The sequence below is a fragment of the Dermacentor andersoni genome, chromosome 7 (genome assembly GCF_023375885.2).
Source record: "Dermacentor andersoni chromosome 7, qqDerAnde1_hic_scaffold, whole genome shotgun sequence".
NCBI classification, from domain to species: Eukaryota; Metazoa; Arthropoda; class Arachnida; order Ixodida; family Ixodidae; genus Dermacentor; species Dermacentor andersoni.
The window spans coordinates 52,251,957-52,271,626 of NC_092820.1; the positions used below are offsets into that span (position 1 = coordinate 52,251,957).

At 45.5% G+C, this 19,670-nt stretch overlaps 1 protein-coding gene across 1 annotated transcript in view; it reads left to right on the top strand.

Moving 5' to 3' along the window:
• LOC126534443 (cytochrome P450 2C23-like) overlaps window positions 1-19,670 on the top strand; it is a 100,616-nt gene that overhangs the window by 69,942 nt on the left and 11,004 nt on the right. The window contains exons 6-7 of the mRNA XM_050181719.3: window positions 9,948-10,203; window positions 11,564-11,754. Coding sequence (XP_050037676.2) covers window positions 9,948-10,203; window positions 11,564-11,754 — 447 coding nt within the window. The remainder of the gene's footprint in view (window positions 1-9,947; window positions 10,204-11,563; window positions 11,755-19,670) is intronic.

Consider the following 19,670-nt stretch of genomic DNA (forward strand, 5'->3'; position numbering starts at 1 on the left):
AGGGGGCGGCAGAAAGTTAGGTGGGCGGATGACATTAAGACGTTTGCAGGGACAACATGGCCACAATTAGTACATGACCGGGGTAGTTGGAGAAGTATGGGAGAGGCCTTTGCCCTGCAGTGGGCGTAACTAGGCTGATGATGATGATGATGAAGTCAGGCACTCGAACGCACGATTTCGAGCCGAATCATCCAGCTCATCCTGAAGTCGAACCCACTACATGTCGTGTTAAGGTGAAGGTATTTATGGCGCAGTTAATTAATATAGAGGTAAATAAGGCAATAGAACCCACGACCTCTAGCCGACTCATCCAGCTCATTCGGAAGTCGAGCCCACAACCTTTGATGTTAATGCGAAGATGGTTAAGTCACGGTTAATTAATATAGAGTGAAATAGGCACTTGAACCCAGAACATCTCGTGGCCGAAAACAAGCATCAACTAGGAACAACGCATTCCAATGAGAATGTCAAGTAATTTAATGAATGACTCTTGAGCGCGCATGCTTTCGCCTTCACCCTATTAGGCATATGCTACAGAACTTCGCATCACCCTGCCACTATCTTTACACACCTTGCCTCTGAAGGCTTCTTATATCGCAGGTAGGCCATTATATGCACATAAAGGCAGTGTCACGACAGTGTTAGGCGAAAGCTTGGGTACGTAGCAGGACGCTATCTTTGAAGCAAAGTTTGGTAAAAATGGTGGTCGGTGGCACCTTCTAGGGCAGCCATAGAAAACATTTGTTGCCTACTGAACTTGACGTTGTGCACAAGAGCATCTCCGAAGCACTCAGCTTGGTCCAAAAATATCAAAATTTATTCACTGCAGTGGACAATATGCAACAAAAGGTTAAAAGCCATGTCGCATGATCATGTGGGAAGTACTTCAGCATTGTGCAATAGTTCAGCCAACTCTTGAGAAACAAAAAAAAAAACATACGTCACGCAAATTGACAAATTGAGCACCACGGTGTATTAAGAAGACTGTGGTTGTGAAAGCGTTCATTCCTCTTCTTGCATTCATGCAGGTCAAAAATGTTTCCCACCATTGAAGCATGAAACACAAAGGCATCTTTCTTGTGAAGCAGCGCTTCTGCGCACTAACCAATGCTGTTTTATTGTGATAACCATTATACGCACAGCGCTAGTGTCATCTTCCGGATTAAAAGCAACGGTTAGTTCGCACCTTCCGATAAAATTGCCGGGTCCTTGAACTTTGAAGCCTGGGCAACGAGGGCGAAACAAAACAAAAAGGCCAACACCACGCAGTTCGCTAGCTGCAAGTGGACGCAGGGAGCCGGAACCTGGCAGTTGATGGACGGAATGGAAAAGATTGAGAGCGCATCAAGAAAACAAGCTCCCATACTTCTTGTAAAAATTCTAATATCTGTATCTCAAGGCGAGCGCTTAGCCGTTTGTGTGAAATTATTTTTTTACGCGGCCTGTACGCATCGAACGCTCGAGGTGTCCATGGGGATACAGCAGCGCCAGAACACATTTTCTTGCGCGAGCAAGAATCACATGTTGCAGGAAACGTCGCTCGTTTAAGATGCCCTCTAAGAAGCACTCGTCTCAAGGGAAGCGTTTTCTTCTTCATACGCGTAGTACAACTGTGCATGTCGTTTGCGCTTGGAGTGCTGCCATGGATCAGAGAGTATTTCATTTGTCAGTTTGAGTTAAGTTATAAAATGGACCCATCTATTTAATGTGGCTCAGCATTTTGGGGAAGTAGCCGTGATTTGCCGGTCAGTGTCTAATTGTTTTGAAGCGCTGATGTAAAAGTACAATCCAACACCGCCCTAAAGAAGTGGACGGTGGCAGTGGTGTGATCGTGCGATGCCGGACGTTAACATTGCAGTAAAGGGAGCGTGCTAGCTTTCGTACCTCCTAATAGCTAGCGTTTAGAGATGCGTCATTGAAACGTTGCACTTCTTGTGGAAGGCGCAGACGCTGTCGCTTGAGACGCTGCGCCTCCGGATCGCAGCGTTTCTAGCCAGAAAAGGCATGATGCTACGAACTGTTCCTTGAGGAAACCGCGCTCACAGTACCGGTTGGCTCCCACGTACGGGTATGACACGGCAGTAAAGGGAGCGTCACTGATAACATATAGAGTGCCGAAGTGCCACAAATTAGGCGCCTCACTAAGCGCTGCTTAACGCATTCTTCGGTTGCAACCGGGATTGGCTCTTAACTTTTAGAGCGCAGTTCTTACGCGCCCGTTCCTGCGGCAAGCGTCGGCGTCGTGCCTCGTAACCAAACGAACGAGCCCAGAGAAGGCTGAGAGGGAATTTAAAGCGCAGTGGGAGATTAGAGATGGTGATAGTGAAGAGAGAACGAGGAGGAAAGAGGAGGAGATGGGCGCAGCGGAACCATGAGGCTGAAAGCGGAGGAGGAAGCTATGGCGAAAGCGTGAGAAGAAAAGCGTAGCGCCGCGCAAGACAGACAGATTCTGTGGCCACAATGGCTACGAGATGGAGCCTGAGTACCGCATGGCGTCTGTTCACCAAAGCGCTGCATTAGCGAATGTTTGCCTCTGATGGCGGCTATGAATTCTGCCCACACGTCAACCACGGCATGCCTCTTGCGATCTTCCGATTAGCGAGCCAGTTTCGCCCCACTTCGCTCCGCTTGGAACGTGCTTCACGAGACACATTGTCTGCACCACCCAATATACGCGAAGGGAAAGCACGTGTAGAGCTGCGTTCAAATTTCGCATTAGGGAGTATCGGAACCGTCGGTCAATTTTTTTGCATGTCGAAAGTTAGTGTCATTTCTTCCATAGCCAAGAGATGGCATAGGCTGAAGCTCAGTAGGGAGCCGACATGCAAATGCTGAGGCAGCTGCAGCGAAATCTGCGTAGCGCCCGCTGCAAGCTCACCACGAATATGGAGAAGCTAGCTGTTGCTCCTTACTGGGTGCTTGTTTATTTATTTACGGAGGAAGCAGGCATTGTTCTCCGCGAATAATGTAATCTTGTATACAGTAAAATATAATCAAAATGGATAATCAACGATGGAGACGTCCGCCGTCTTCGTTACGGCTCAGTTGCTAGGCTGTTGTGAGGCTAGTTTATCGTAGTCATGGATTCTATAATATAACAAGTTTATCGCAGCTAAGAATTCTATAATATAACAATCCCCTTCATTGTCAATAATTCATGAACACGGAACTACAGACTCACGGATATCCATCCACACGAAATTTATAAATGAAGAGCACTGCTGTGGAAACAAAGCCTATGCTGACCCTAGTAATAGCCATATTATCTTATTCGTCGACGTGCGCTTCCAGCGTCAGCAAACTGCTCTAAAACATTGCTCGATAACTCTCAAATTCCTGCGCCAAGCCTCGATCGGAACCTTATGGCAATGACCCAGGTTCGTTACACTCACGAGAACGTCTTGTCTGTTAGCATTGAAGCTCCGGTACTGGTGCTGTTCATTAAAGCTCGTGATAAAGCTCCATGCACGAAACTACTCGAAGCTGTGGTTTCCTTGCGTGCGTTTAATTATATCTTTGAGTGTGTCAAGATAAATTGTGGTAGTCAGGGCTGATATGCATATTCCGTAAAATAGAGAGCGTGATTGGCAAGTCGCGTGTGAGGACTTGGTTCCATGCGCTGCTTTCTTTCGTTAGCTCGAGCACGTATCATTTTTCACACATTATAGTGCTGCGCGTGTTTTTCCTCGCATGTGCTCGGCGCACTCCCTAGTTGTTGCACTGGTTTTGTGTATGTAAGTTCTGGACTTTAGTATTCACATTGCTTCAAGGAAAACGCCTAACAGAAGCTACCCTGTACGCACGCCAATACGCTCTATAAATCGCAGTGTCCAATAGCAGAGTCACAAAAGATACATACTGGTTCTTCCGTAATCGAGAGTAAATGCATGAAACGGCCACCGGTAAAGGAGATCGGTTCGAGATGATGCTATCCACAATCTTAAAATGGATATAGTGCATGTTCGCAATGGGATAGCCTAACACACAACACCCTACCACACCATATTTTGCACTGCTCTATATGGACGGAATTGTCTCCGGTCACAGACAGAGAAGGGAGACACTTGCGTCCATAAAGCGTGTTTTGCTGCCTATGGTGCCGGCTCTTTTAACCGCCTATCTTCTTCCACCAGTGCGGCGCCCTCAGCGTCTGTCGCTACTTTTTCTTCTTGTCACGTCGAAGTGTTTGGCTTCAAATGCGCGGCCTTAGGCAGGTGGCCGCGGTCTTTGGTACTGTTGTCACCTTCGTGAACGTCCACATAATCCTGGCGTTGTCAGTACAGTTGAACAGTTTTCTGCTCTGGCGTATAACTCGCTTAGCGATCGTTTTCCAGAGAACGCTTCCTAACTCTCCTTTCATTGGGCTGCATTGCTCGACTTAGGCGTTTGTGATGTCGACCTCACTGAAATGAGGAACTACGCAAAAGTGTGTGCGGCCACTACGTGACGCAGGCCTGAAAGCCTACTGAGCCGAAATGAACTTGTTTTGAGCTGAACCTCGTTGCAACTCTCGTATCGCCCAAGCAGCCATCCACGCCCCACCGGACACGGCCTGCTTGGTCACGCAGCGTTGTACCATCTCCCGACGTGGCCAAAACCCGCGCCGCGGAACTCATGGACTGCTTGCGTGGAAAAGAGCACAGTCAACCCTGTGTCAGCGCAAGAAGATGACGACTGGGTGTAGGGTGCCCGGTATCTTCCTTCTGAACCTCACTATTAGAAACGTCAAATGGAACTTTAATGTACTAAAATTTACAGCTTCAGTGATATTATAAGCAAACAATAGTAAGAAATCGGAAGCAATATTTTTGTAAATCCATTAGACAGCAACTAGCGCATTAATGGTTTCCTGTACAAAGTGTGGCGAGTCAGATACCACATTTCCTTAAGTTTTGACTGGTGGCCCGGATGATTTTATTTCATCCTCGCAACAATGCCCGGATGTTCTCGTTTCATTCTAGCTACGTTCTCTTCTTGAGTGCATGGACAATGACATTAAATTTTGGCTTGAGGTCTCTTGAACGTCACCGACAACGGGGGCTAAAACCATTGCACGCTTAAAACATGGAATGCTATAAATGCACAGAAAGTGGTCAAAGGAACAACCGCCTGATTCAACAGCACTATGCGCGATGAAGCATTGACCAAGGATAGAGCGCGAGGGCATTCCATATTAACACGTGGACTTCTTTATCTTTTTTGGGTTAGCGCTTTCCACCGTCTAACAAATGTTATCGCGCAGCGCGGGATGCGCCTGCATGTATCGGAAGTTCCTGGAATGTTATGGATGGTTCTATCCGCTGTCTGTTGTCACCGAACCTTGTGTAATCTGATTGCATGTAGGCGCGACGCGAATGATGTAGAACCACAGGGGGGAATCTCCGCATGGCTGCCATTGGCTGTTATTGAGCAGACGCTCATTCGAGGCTAGCGCCAAGGTCCCCTTCATCTATGGCCCTACCATGAGGGTGATACTTTGGCAAAATGGCGGCGCACACGATTGTTTACGTTGTCATTTCAACAGAAACAGCAGGCGCGCGGCACCTCCTCATCCTAGCACTCTTTGTTTTTCTTTGTTTTTATGCCCCGCGCGCCTTTACTTTTGCTTTCTCGTTGCCTGTCTGCGGCGCGTTTCTTTTCTATCGCGCGCGTGCGCACCTCAGGCATTGTTTGTGAACTGGCGCGTGGTGCACCATGGGTTCTTTATGCGTGAGCACGCACGCACGCAGTCTTGTCCATACTTTTATTATGCCAGCATATGCCAGAGCATATATAAATTGCACTTCCAACGCAGCAGTTCTTTGGCGGTATTTTTATTGACTTCCGTTCCCCAAAACAAATATTTTCGCACAACTTCGTATGATACACGCTCAGAAAATAAACAAAGGTGAAAAATACATGACATGTACAGCCGTGCACAAATGACACACGAACAGTGGAGCGCGTGGCCGATAGTACAATGAGCACAGCCTGCTGGCCACGCGCAATTCAGGCGGTGAGTGCGAGAGTACGTGTCTCACTACGATATGTTCAACCGCAGTTTCCTGTGTGGTAGTTTTATCATACCGCCGCAATGGCGCGCCGCTGATGCGGCACGCCGCTGAGGCTTCACCTGCGTATGGGGCTTCCAAACTGGCGCTTCAGCTGCGCATGCCACGATTTGAAAATCCTGGTCCTCGGTCATAGCTCGACGTCCGTGACAATGAGGTAGATTTACAAGATGTCCCTCGTCACGCTACGCTCGGAGAATCTGATCAACAGCCGACAACGCGGGTGGCCTGTAATACGGCAATATCACGTTGCCGCAAATTGTACCGGTAAACAGCAATCATCTGATGTCAATCTTCTCTCGGCACACCAGGCATGACTGAGTTCTTATGGCCTTAGGAACACCAGGTCCAGCAGTTATATACAAGAGCGCCGTCACGGCAACACCACCGCGTTAAGGTGTGGCTCTTCTGCAAGCGGCATTTTTAACTGCGCAATTTAGTGGCACGAGTGGTGCTGCCTTCCAGCAGTTAAAGCGCCGGTGGTAGCAAGGAGACGATGGTGGCAAGAAAAAATGCACAATTAAAAAGCAACGCTTGACAGTGAGCAAAGCAAACGCTCGTCTCGCACATGCAGGCTGCCTTTAGGCAACACCGCGTGGCACGAACAGCTGCTTTGACGGCAATGTCAGCGGCGCGCTGGTATGACAAAACTAGCGCACAGGAAACTGCGGTCGAACATATCACAATGGGAGACGTACTCTCGCACTTACCACATGAATTGAGAATCACTAGCAGGTTGCGCTGATTGTACTATCGGCCACGCGCTCCACTGCTCGCGTTTTATTTGACCACGATAGTACATGATTACTAAACAACGCATGTTCACAGACAGTGAAATAACAAAAAAATATAATACTCAGGAAAACTCGAAGGCCGTTTCATGTACGCACATATGAAAGTTTTCTATATAATGCCCTAGGCCACATGAATTGAGAATGACTAGCAGGTTGCGCTGATTGTACTATCGGCCACGCGCTCCGCTGTTCGCGTTTTATTTGACCACGATAGTACATGATTACTAAACCACGCATGTTCACAGGCAGTGAAATAACAAAAAAATATGAAACTCAGGAAAACGCGAAGGCCGTTTCATGTACACACATATGAAAGTTTTTTATATAATGCCCTAAAAACCAAAGTGTAGAAGAGCTTCTGATATACTCACTGAGATATTGCACATAACTGGACGACGTGTATGACTAAGTCTTGACAACTAAAGAAAGAGAAAATTCACTAGTAATGCAAAAACACTGACACGCAACATAGCTAAAAATTGAATAAAATGCTAAGATTGTTTGATTTACAGCCATACAAAAAAACAAAAGATTACTGATAAACCAGCACAAAAGTATATGAAATGCGCGATATGTTCATTTCTACTAAACAAAATGAAAAAGACATGGCAGAACAAAAATAACGTTGTACTCAAAACTGAAATACACATTATCACATTATTTTGCACTTGGCGACAACATGAGTAACGGTGGCAAGGGGGAACAGAAGGTAGTCAGCTATTGCAGCAGCACATAGAAAACATTCGCAGAAAGGCCTATTCCTCAATCAAAGATCAGGTAAAATAAGCCAACAACACAACTTTTCTTTCATCCCGAATGCAATGCTCAGCAGTAAAAGTACGTCATTTAAGGCACTAAGTCGTATCTACTGGGCACACTTTCGTGTAATAAACACGAACTGTTGTTCGCGCCGTTTCCCCATCGGCGATTACTGAGATAATACACAAACGCTAACAGTAATTTTTCAGCTGTTGGCACGTTTGTAGAACGTTACACACACAAAAATCACTGAGGGTGGAATGGAAAGCAGGGCAGGATACTCAAGTTGCAGAAGGAGACTTTGCACAGAAAAACACAATTACACAATTCATAGACCAGGTGACATGAGGAGGTGCATCTATTTGTCAGCATTTTCTACCGGCAGGAGGGAAGTGTAGCACAATCAAGGCGCAACGACATCTGAAGACTCATGCGCCTTCTGATGTCCTTGTGTCTGCGCGCTCACCTGTTGTCTTTAGGCACTCGGAACAACCTTCCAGGGCTCGTTTTTTATATGTTAGTGCACTGCTGCAGGATGCACGAGCAGGGCGAGTCGTGAAACAGCTGAAACATCGCGGAGCACACGCACACACCTACCGAGGACCACGAAACTGACCAAACTGCCCACGCCGGTCAACGCACAGCTGCGCACGCTTCCCGATAACAGCAGATAACGCAACATGAAACGTCATGCAGCGGGCTAAGCTTGCGCAGGGCCGCCGAGCGTGCGCGCTTACAGTCGAAGGTGAGGGCGTTGCGAGAGAGCGCAAAGGGAGAGGAGTTCGGATGAGGGGCGCAAGGGCACGGCTTCCTGGATTGGCGAGCGCAGGGGCGTGCCGATCTAGGAGGTCGTACAAGGGAAGCGGATTTGTTTTCCCGCCCTCCCGATGAATGGCGCCAGTTACCTCTGCCACGGGGGCGGCCGAGTTTCCTAGGCCGGTTAGAAGTTCCTGGAAGACACGCGGCCACCAGCGATTACTCGGGACGTTCGACGGCTTGTGTATAAAAGCCGACGCACTGGACCGGCACATCCAATTTTCGATGATCTCCGGCTGTGTTCCCCGGTGTCGAGGTTCTTTAAGTGTAGCCTGCTTTTTAGGGCAAAAGTTCGCCCAATAAAACGCTACTTTCGTCATTCTCAGTTTTGCTGCTTTCTTCCCTGTCAGTACTACGCGACAATATCTGTGCAATGCACTGCTATGCTTACATGTAAGTGCGACGCGTAATAACTTCCACACCGGCCTTCTGTTTTTGCTTGTTTCGCAAAACCTGATTCGACAATCCTCCTTAAGTTGTCTTCATTTTCTATGAATAAATCTATAAAAAATGCTCCTTCGGCACACCTAATTAAACATTTTCTATTACAAATTACAATGTATTTTTTGTAATTTTCCCGCTGTCTTCACGGAAGTTCTTTAAATGTCGACTGCAGCAACCCGCATGGCGTCTGCTATTTGATTCATAATGCAGTTTAACCGGTACATGCCCTAAGGGCCTGAATATTTTAAATTAGGTTGTAGCAAACAGGACTGTCATAAAATAAAGAAACAGCCAAAATTTTTTTACATATTGTCAGTGCACTCTCGTAGGCTATGCAGATATCTTTCAAATAGTTTTTACACAAAAGTTAGCTTTGCCCTTCAGTGAAAATATAAAAGAAGCTAGCGGGGTAAAAATACTACCGAATTTAATTTTTTTTTAAAATTTTTCCTGGGCTGAAAGCTTTGGAATCAGTAGTCGCAAAAACGCGAAGGAGAGATGTGTTTTAAGTGCAATTTTTACTCAGTAATAGAGGCACCCAGTTAGCAACATTGTCTACGGGGGGCAGCTATTTTGCGTGGGAATTTGATTTTATTCCCTCAGTATGTTGCTGCCACTGATGTAAAAAATAAAAGGTCTAGATTGTGTCCGTTGTTGCAACGGATTCCTTCCTTTGCTTATAGCCCCGAACGGCTGTGGAACGATGATACAAAACAATGATGGAAGCAGTACGTGTGCTTGTAGCTATGCTATGGAGCGAAAAGTCGTTTTACTGTACCATAACTAAGGTGGCACATACCGCTAAGCTGCAATTCGATAAGTGGGCGGTTTACATTTAGAATATCTTGGAGTGTGAATTGGAAATTGAACCGCGATTAACAGAGTCCGTTTTTTGTGTAAGGCTATAAAAGAAGGTGTTGGATAGAACAAATGCTTAAAGTCAGGCACACTGGTTATAAGATTACCGGTCTAAACATGTAGTTACTTTAGAAGTGGCGCTCAGGACAGCTGCGCAGTTTATATATTTGTACAGCAGCCTTGACTGTTCAATGACTATTTTGTCTGCCATTTATTTTTCCAACAGAGCGGTTTCTCGTAGGTAACGTGAAAACATTCCTAATTGCTGGCACGTTCAGCACGACAAACACGATGCATTGGCACCTGCTCAACTTTGCCGCAAAGCAAGATATACAAAGTAAAGTGCACCGAGAAATTGATGAAGTCGTGGGTACCGAGAGGTTACCCACATGGGAAGATCGCAGGCGTATGCCTTATACCCTGGCTTGCTGCTGGGAAATACACCGATGGAAGCCAGCACCGCCGCTTGGAATGCCAAGAGAGTAAGTCGGACCTAATTTTCCGGGTGATTGCGTGCCGTCACGTGCTGAGTGGTAGTTTATACTATGGTAACATTATAAATAATTGCAGAATGAATTCCAGACGCTGTTCAATACACTGCGTTGCGCGTGAACGATTTGACAATATTTTTACCCATAAACTCCACACAAACTGTTTGGTGAAGGTTCTTTTATTTTATTCCTAGGCTTTTTATGAATGGAGGGGGGGGGGGTTACTGCATGACTGCTTTTTCTCTGTAGAGTAATATTGCTCATAGCACAAAGGAAGCATTAGGTGTCGCACAATAATACGTTGAGATACTAAAGGTTGTTCAGCCGATGGACGTTCAGTACAGAGGAGGAGGTAATGTGAAGTAAACATCTAGTGATGAACCATCAACAGTTCGCATACCACACAGAAAAGACCTTGATGAGCAGATATAGTAAATAAATCGTATCACAATCTCTTACTGCATTTTTTAGATGCATTAAGTGTGAAACGGGTCAAAATGAATTTGAAAACTGATTGGTACTACCTATTACTCACTCCATAATCTAGTACTAAAATTTATTCCAGAAGAATGCACACTGTCCGTGAAAGCTAAATGTTTATGTTTCGCATGCATTCCACTAAAATGATCACACTCGTCGTATTTATCTTCACTGTGCACTGAATCTCTCAAAGACGCCAGAAGTTGCTCAGTCTTCTATTCCAGCCAATGGTTCATTAGTTGTGTCTTCCGGATATAGCTCCCGTAGATGGTGAAGAGGTACGGGCCATAGTGGTTGCAATCAACAATCAAATCTCTGCGATGCCACTTCGGGACCACCTAAAACCACTTCATCTATATATCTATATATCTATCTATACTTCATACATACTTTTGAAGTACAGATATTGGACAGTCGAGTTTAGATCTTCTTCGGCGGTGTGTTGGAACTAGGTACGCGGTGGCCAGGTGCATTCAACTTGCCTGCATACTCTGAGTTACTTGTGTCCCAGAACGCAGACTCGAGCTCGTCATGCTATCCACGCGTCCATTTATCAGCTGCATAGCGCGTATGAAATTTTGGCATGACAACATTCTTAAAGAATTTACAAAATAAGTCATGTCCATCATATCTGTATAAACGTTCTCATACGTCTAATGAACCAATGAACGGAAGAAGAGATCTAGACACTTTTGGCATCCTTTTTTTATCTTCTTTTGTTTTCTTATATTTTATACCCTTACCCCATCCCCGCGTGCCTCTTTCTTCCTTCCTTGACATAGGCCCTTTGTTTTCTTTTGTTTCTTCAGCAAATTTAGAGGAATCGCTTTAGCGCTTACTATGTACTTCTTAATTGTGCGTTTTCATGTAGGGCTGAAGAGGACATCTTAGTCGATGGCTTCGTCATACCGAAAGGTACGGTGGTCCTGTTTAATCTGTGGGCAGCCCACTATGACGCTGACCTTTGGCCCGAACCACAACGTTTTGACCCAAGCCGATTTCTCGACAAGGATGGATTCTTCGCACCTGAGAAGCTCGATAATGTGATTGCATTTTCCGTGGGTGAGTTGTTTGTTTTAAGTCGTTTCAATATTAATGCAGCCAAACTTGAGACTTCCTAATTTTCATTGCATAAATATGTTGCAGTCTGTGCGGCTAATAATTCGCAGAAATGTTTAATGCATGCCATATTTTTTATGAAGTACGTCCGACCTAAGGGGGTTCTCATTAAGGGATACCATCTGGTTTGCTACGCCCATTTCTAATAAGTGCAGGAGAAATAAAGACATTGTCAATGGAAGCGAATTTAGGGCCCATGTCCAGGTTTGAGTGGGGCTGGCGGCCCTACGAAATGGGGTTTAGATGCTGTGATTTCCGCTTTAGAACACATATGACTATCGAATAAAAAGAATAACCCTTCAAAGTGCACTAAGCACTTCCCATGATTTGAAAATAATCACGGGTTTGAAGCTCAGGGTGACAATCCTTCCTCTGTAAATTTGGGAGTGAGCCAAGCTAAAGAGATAATCGCAGCCGACACGCGTGATTCTGTTTGTAGAACGTGTTCCTAAATGTTAGGGCGTGCCCACAGAATAAAATTTCTAGCACTCTTAAACATTGCCATTAAGAGTGGAACGCAATGGCATTCAAATATCCATGGCTGCTTCTGAGGCTTCCAGACAACTGCAGTGTACGTAATTATAATATTTAACGATAAACGCCGGCGCCGAACGTTATGCACCAAGGACAGCTTTCTGGGAGCTGCGCGGCCTCTTGCGTGGGCCGCGGATGCGCGGAGACCAGCGCCATCGAGATGGTGTTGCAAAGAACCGGGCTTGACGCTCCGTGAATGATAGAAGCGCCGGAAAAGAGGGGCTTGTGTTTGATTTTCCGCGAAACACAATTGTGTTCCTCATATATTAAAATTGCAATACAACGCTATCATGTCTGCAGGTTGAGTGTAATCGTACTTCACGATTTTTCGGACGCATTCTACTTTGAGAAATTCAATTGCTTCAGTACCGTATTTGCGCTAAACTGGGGGACTGCGCAGTAGGGTATGCGTGGTTCAGAATAGCTTTTCGCCCACAAAATGGTCGACGCTGGACGCGGGACGCTGACGCCGGACTTTCGGCGACGCGGGGTCCTCGACGCGATTACGTTGAAAATGCAGGGTGCGCGCACCTATAACCTCAACATAACTCCTTCGTGGCGTCGAAAATGTTCTTGATACGTTTAACCCTTTAAGTGGCAAGATTAGAAAGGCTTGGCCTATAATATTTTTTGTGCTTTATTTCCTAATTTTGTTGCCCATATAAACACGAGATGAAATATTGAAGTAGTTCAGAATATGCAGTAGTTCAAAAATATTCCTCACCAGCTGATTGAAGGTAAATGTACGGTCAAAAACTAATGTTTGATACTTGCTTTGGTAAGGTTAATGCGTGTTCTTGAGATGCACCTCTATGGCGATAAAAAGTAACACCTTTCTTAAACAAAAGAATAAAAATCGCGTTGGTGCGAATACAACCCTGTGCGCTAAGAAAATAACGACGAAGTCCTCTAGCTTTGTCACCAAAACATCTGGTGCTGCTCACGACTGACATTTTTATTATGTTCAGCAGCAATTCAGCAGCAACTGAAACAGATACAAACTGAGAGGGACAGACTAATATTTAGTTTTGGCTCGTTTTTGCAGATGTGTTTGTTAGGTGAACGATATTGTTGAGCTGCCAGGTAAAGGGTTAATGAGATTTTTCGTTTAATTTTGATTGTGCTATTGATACGAAACAAAACGTTTTATAGTAACAGCACGAAACTCTTAATTCTCTGGTCTATATTTATCATCATCATCATCATCATCAGCAGCAGCAGCAGCAGCAGCAGCAGCAGCAGCAGCAGCAGCAGCAGCCCGGTTACGTCCACTGCAGAGCAAAGGCCTCTCCCATACTTCTCCAACTACCCTGGTCACGTACTAATTGTGGCCATGTGGTCCCTGCAAACGTCTTAATGTCATACGCCCACCTAACTTTCTGCCGCCGCCTGCTACGCTTCCCTTTCCTTGGAATCCAGTCCGTAACCTTTAATGACGATCGGTTATGTTCCCTCCTCATTACATGTCCGCCCATGCCCCATTTCTTTTTCTTGATTTCAACTAAGATGTCATTTACCCGCGTTTGTTCCCTCACCCAATCTGCTCTTTCCTTATCCCTTAACGTTACACCCATCATTCTTCTTTCCATAGCTCTTTGCGTCGTCCTCAATTTCAGCCGAACCCTTTTCGTAAGCCTCCATGTTTCTGCCCCATATGTGAGTACTGGTAAGACACAGCTGTTATACACTTTTCTCTTCAGGGATAGTGGCAACCTGCTGTTCATGATTTGAGAATGCCTGCCAAACGCACCCCACCCCATTCTTGTTCTTCTGATTATTTCAGTCTCATGATCCGGATCCGTGGTCACTACCTGGCCTAAGTAGATGTATTGCCGTACCACTTCCAGTGCCTCGCTACCTATCGTAAATTGCTGTTCTCTTCCGAGAATGTTAAACATTACTTTAGTTTTCTGCAAAGTAATTTTCAGACCCACCCATCTGCTTTGCCTCTCCAGGTCAGTGAGCATGCATTGCAATTGGTCTCCTGAGTTACTAAGAAAGGCAATAGCATCAGCGAACTGCAAGTTGCTAAGGTATTCTCCATCAACTTTTATCCCCAATTCTTCCCATTCCAGGTCTCTGAACACCTCCTGTACACGTGCTGTGAATAGCATTGGAGAGATCGTATCTCCCTGTCTTTATTGCGATTTTGTTTCTTTCTTTATGGAGGACTACGGTGCTGTGGAGCCGCTATAGATACCTTCCAGTATTTTTACATATGGCTCATATACACCCGGATTCCGTAATGCCTCCATGACTGCTGAGGTTTCGACTGAATCAAACGCTTTTTCATAATCAAAGAAAGCTACATATAAGGGTTGGTTATATTCCGGACATCTATCTATCACCTGATGGATAGTGTGAATGTGGTCTGTTGTTGAGTAGCCTTTACGGAATCCTGCCTGGTCCTTTGGCTGACAGAAGACTAAGGTGTTCCTGATTGTATTTGCGATTACCTTAGTAAATACTTTGGAGGCAACAGACAGTAAGCTGATCGGTCAATAATTTTTCAAGCTTTTGGCGTCCCCTTTCTTATGGATTAGGATTATGTTAGCACTCTTCCAAGATGCCGGTACGGTCGCGGTCACGAGGTATTGTGTATATAGGGTGGCTAGTCTTTCTTGGACAATATTCCCACCATCCTTCAACAAATCTGCTGTTACCTGATCCTCCCCAGCTGCCTTCCCCCTTGCCATAGCTCCCAAGGCGTTCTTTACTTCTTCCGGCGTTACTTGTCGGATTTCAAGTTCCCCTAGACTATTCTCTCTCACATTATCGTCGTGGGTGCTACTGGTACTGTATAAATCTGTATAGAACTCCTCAGCCACTTGAACTATCTCATCCATATTAGTAACGATATTGCCGGCTTTGTCTCTTAGCGCATAAATCTGATTCTTGCCTATTTTTAGTTTCTTCTTCACTGTTTTTTGGCTTCCTCCGTTCCTGAGAGCATGTTAAATTTTATCCATATTATAGTTCCTTATGTCAGCTGTCTTACGCTTGTTCATTAACTTAGGAAGTTCTGCCAGTTCTATTGTAGCTGTAGGGCTAGAGGCTTTCATACATTGGCGTTTCTTGATCAGATCTTTCGTCTCCTGCGATAGCTTACTGGTCTCCTGTCTAACGGAGTTACCACCGACTTCTATTGCGCACTCCTTAATGATGCCCATAAGATTGTCGTTCATTGCTTCAACGCTAAGGTCATCTCCCTGAGTTAAAGCGGAATACCTCTTCTGTAGCTTGATCCGGAATTCCTCTAGTTTCCCTCTTACCGCTAACTCATTGATTGGCTTCTTGTGTACCAGTTTCTTCCGTTCCCTCCTCAGGTCTAGGCTAATTCGAGTTCTTACTATCCGATGGTCCCTGCAGGTCACCTTGCTGAGCACGTCCACGTCTTGTATGATGCCAGGGTTAGCGCAGAGTATGAAGTCTATTTCATTTCTAGTCTCGCCATTCGGGCTTCTCCACGTCCACTTTCGGCTATCCCGCTTGCGGAAGAAGGTATTCATTATGCGCACATTATTCTGTTCTGCAAACTCTACTAATAACTATCCCCTGCTCTTCCTAGAGCCCATGCCATATTCCCCCACTGACTTGTCTCCAGCCTGCTTCTTGCCTACCCTGGCATTGAAGTGGCCCATCAGTATAGTGTATTTTGTTTTGACTTTACCCATCTCTGATACCAAGTATTCATAAAAGCTTTCGACTTCCTGGTCATCATGACTGGATGTAGGGGCGTAAACCTCGTTAATGCTATAGAATTCCTGTATGTTACCAGCTATATCCTTATTAATCAGGAATCCGACTCCTAGTTCTCATCTCTTCGCTAAGCCCCGGTAGCACAGTACGTGCCCCTTTTAGCACTGTATATGCTTCCTTTGTCCTCGTAACCTCACTGAGCCCTGTTATATCCCATTTACTGCCCTCTAATTCCTCCAATAACACTGCTAGGCTCGCCTCACTAGATAACGTTCTAACGTTAAACGTTGCCATGTTCAGATTCCAATGGCGGCCTGTCCGGAGCCAGGGATTTTTAGCACCCTCAGCTGCGTCACAGATCTGACCGCCGCTGTGGTCAGTTGCTTCGCGGCTGCTGGGGACTCAGGGCCGGGGTTTGATTGTTGTATTCCTATAGGAGGTTGTGGCCAAGTACTGCACCAGGGCGGCCAATCCTGCTCTGGGGAGAGAGTGCGTTACCGGTTCCGGTCACCGGGATCAGGCCGCACTCCCGGTCGGTTTGTGCAATTTTCTCAACACACGGTTTTTTTTTCGGTGGAGATTTGCATGGCACCGGGATACGAACCACGGTCCTCTTGCACGCGAGGCGGATACTCTACCGCCCTCGCAGGAGTTGTACGCCTCATTTAACCTACAGTAGTGCCTTATTTGATCAGTCGAGCTGGACCAATCTGAGCTCGGTTATACCGCACAGATGGCACTCAACTAGAGAACCTGGCATTTATGACCTGCACATGTGTGGCCTTACATAATAGAGGAGATTTTTTTAGGGGGGTCCCCGTTCAGTGATAAACTAAAAGAAAAGACATAATAAAAAGGGGGGAAGAAAAAAGAAAAAGGAAAGGAAAACAAAGAAAAGGAAGAGAACAGGTGATTTGAACTCGTGACCCTTTGATGTTGCCCGGAGAGATAGCTCAGACGGTTGGTCCGTCAGGCCCCAGGTTACTTTGAAGCGCCATAGCCACTGTCCAGAGCCTCGTACTTACATGGAAAGGGACTGACGTCTTACGTGGAGGGACTGACGGCTTTAGAGACTAGGAAAAGCTTGATCAGGTGCTCGGCGAGCGCGGCACGTTTAGCGTGGGAAACTAGCCCGAGTAACTACCTCAAGGACTACTGCTCACGAGGGCGAAATACCTTGGTGTAATTATAATAACCCTAATAAGACTATTTTCAAAAAGAGAACGGCCCAGGGGACTGTACTACGAGTACTATGACTGATAATTTCTCTCTCTCTCTCTCTCTCTCTCTATACATATATATATATATATACATATATATATATATGTATATATATATTTATATACATATTTTTCATCTCATCTATGGGATCGAATGCGAGCGCTGTTCCTTTGTCTCTGCGTGTAGTAGTTAAGAGCAAGAGTTTAATGGAGGAGAAGAAAGGAACGGAAAGTTTCTGAAACATAATTGCAGCGCCGTGGTTTTAAAGCGCACCCGCGGCAGAGAAACGGAAGGAGATATAAACGTGCGTGGCCATGACACGCACACGACAAACTGCCTTAATAAATTCAGAGACTTTAGAGAAAGTGTCGTTAACAACCGACAACACGGCAATCAGCAACCGAATACGACAAGAGAAATTATTGAGACACGGAAAATTCCCTTGAACTAAGTATGGTTTGCAAGACAAATGCTTGTAAGTATTGAACTTTTTAAAAGATGAGGGGAATATGCGCTCACCGAGAGGAGGGCGTCCACATGAGACCACACCATGCACCTTACTGAGACATGGAGCGCTTTGTGGCCGGAAGAAAGCCCCCCTTCTCTGACGGCCAAGCGCAGATAACGTGCGTTCCGATCTCTCAAGGCTGCGCGGACCTAGTTTAGTTTGAATCGAGCGAACTCGAGCGGCTCTAGAGTCTAGGAAAAGCTTAAACAGGTGCGAGCACCGCACGCTTAGCGTGGGAAGCTAGCCCGAGTAACTATCTCAAGGACTGCTGCTCACGAGGGCGAAATACCTTCGTGTAATTATCTTAACCCTAATAAGACTACTTTCGAAAAGAGAACGGCCCAGAGGGCTGTACTACGAGTGCTATGACTGATAATTTAGGGTTAATAAGGAGGGATTTAGGGTTGAAGTTGTTAGTGGGAACCGGCATTCAACCACTGCACTTGAAAAACTCCAATGGCGGTTTCATGAATTGACATGCAAATGCATTGCTGAGAGTTATTAGGATTTTCTTAAGGCGAAAAAAAAGGGAACACCATTGCACATTTTTATTGCCTTAGGAAAAGTGGCCATTCAATAACTAAATATGTATCTAGGGGGATACTTGTTGCTCTGGTCCATTTCAAAGTGTACTAAATAAAAATATAAATTAATTTTCTTGTGAATACGTTTGTTGACAAAATATTATATTGATATGGAATGTACATGAAATATGGTACCTAATGTTAAACAACCATTGGAAATTTTGGACATGATAGACCCTATAACGTAAAACTATTCCAATATGCTGTTACTCCAATCTCCTGACATCAAATTTGCGTAGCCGCTGATGCAAGCATCGGGTGGTGACCCGTAGCGTTGCCTGAACAACCCAATTAAACGCCCTTCTAGTTTATGGGAGGTGACCTTTATTTGTTGCAACAATTAATAGTATTGCCTGCATTAAGCGGTTTATCGTTTGTCATTGGCTGCCAGAAGGCGAGGAACACGCTCAAGTGCAGGTGAATTTGATGAAGCGGAGCCGGCGCATTAAAAATTGATAACCGGATGAAGAAGGCAGTGTGGGCGTCTGCGACCGGTCCGCTTTCCCTTACTTGGCTTGCGATGGCTCGCTCAAAATTACGGCGGCGTGCAACGGAAATTTAAAAACACCCTTAAAACGAATCCTAAGTTGATCGAGAGAGGTCGTAAACGTGTCGAAACGGTTCAAAAACTTTACACGGCCATGCAAAACGTGTTATTATACGTAAATACACCCAAGTTCTCCGACAGGTGCGAGTAGCCAGTGCCTGAGCGATGGGCGGCAGCCATTTTTATTCCTTTCAGAACTGGGAAGCCTGAGGCCATTCTAAAAAAATTGCCGTTTTGTTTGCCATATTATTGCATCTTTAACGCGTACACATGACTTTGACGGATTGAGTTTTCGCGGTTTTGCGACAGCGCGTTACAGGCAGACGATGTGGGTGCAGCGCGAAAAGTTTTCACCAATAAGCAGAGGGCTAATTGCAAAAAAGCATCGAATGAGAAATAGCTATTTTTCTTTGTTCAGTCCAATGATGCATCATCAGTGTGCACGTCACATCAGATGAGGCGCTATCGCAGTTTTCGGGACGTCGCGTGACAGGCGAAGTCGGGGTGACTCAAAAAAGTTTTTGACCGATCGCGGAAGGCTTATTGCGGAATTGGAATAGAAAACTGGAATAGCGTTATGTTATGGCGCCCATATCTCAGTTTATTCTTCGCCCGGAACCTCAAAAACCTGCGTAAAATACGCAAACTTGAGTGTTGGAGACAACAATAAATGTTTTTTTCTGTCGGGCCAATTTAATGCTAACTTGGATTACATTCTGTAGAGAAAACATCGGAAGGCACCACTTTCTGTATGTTAAAGTTTTCT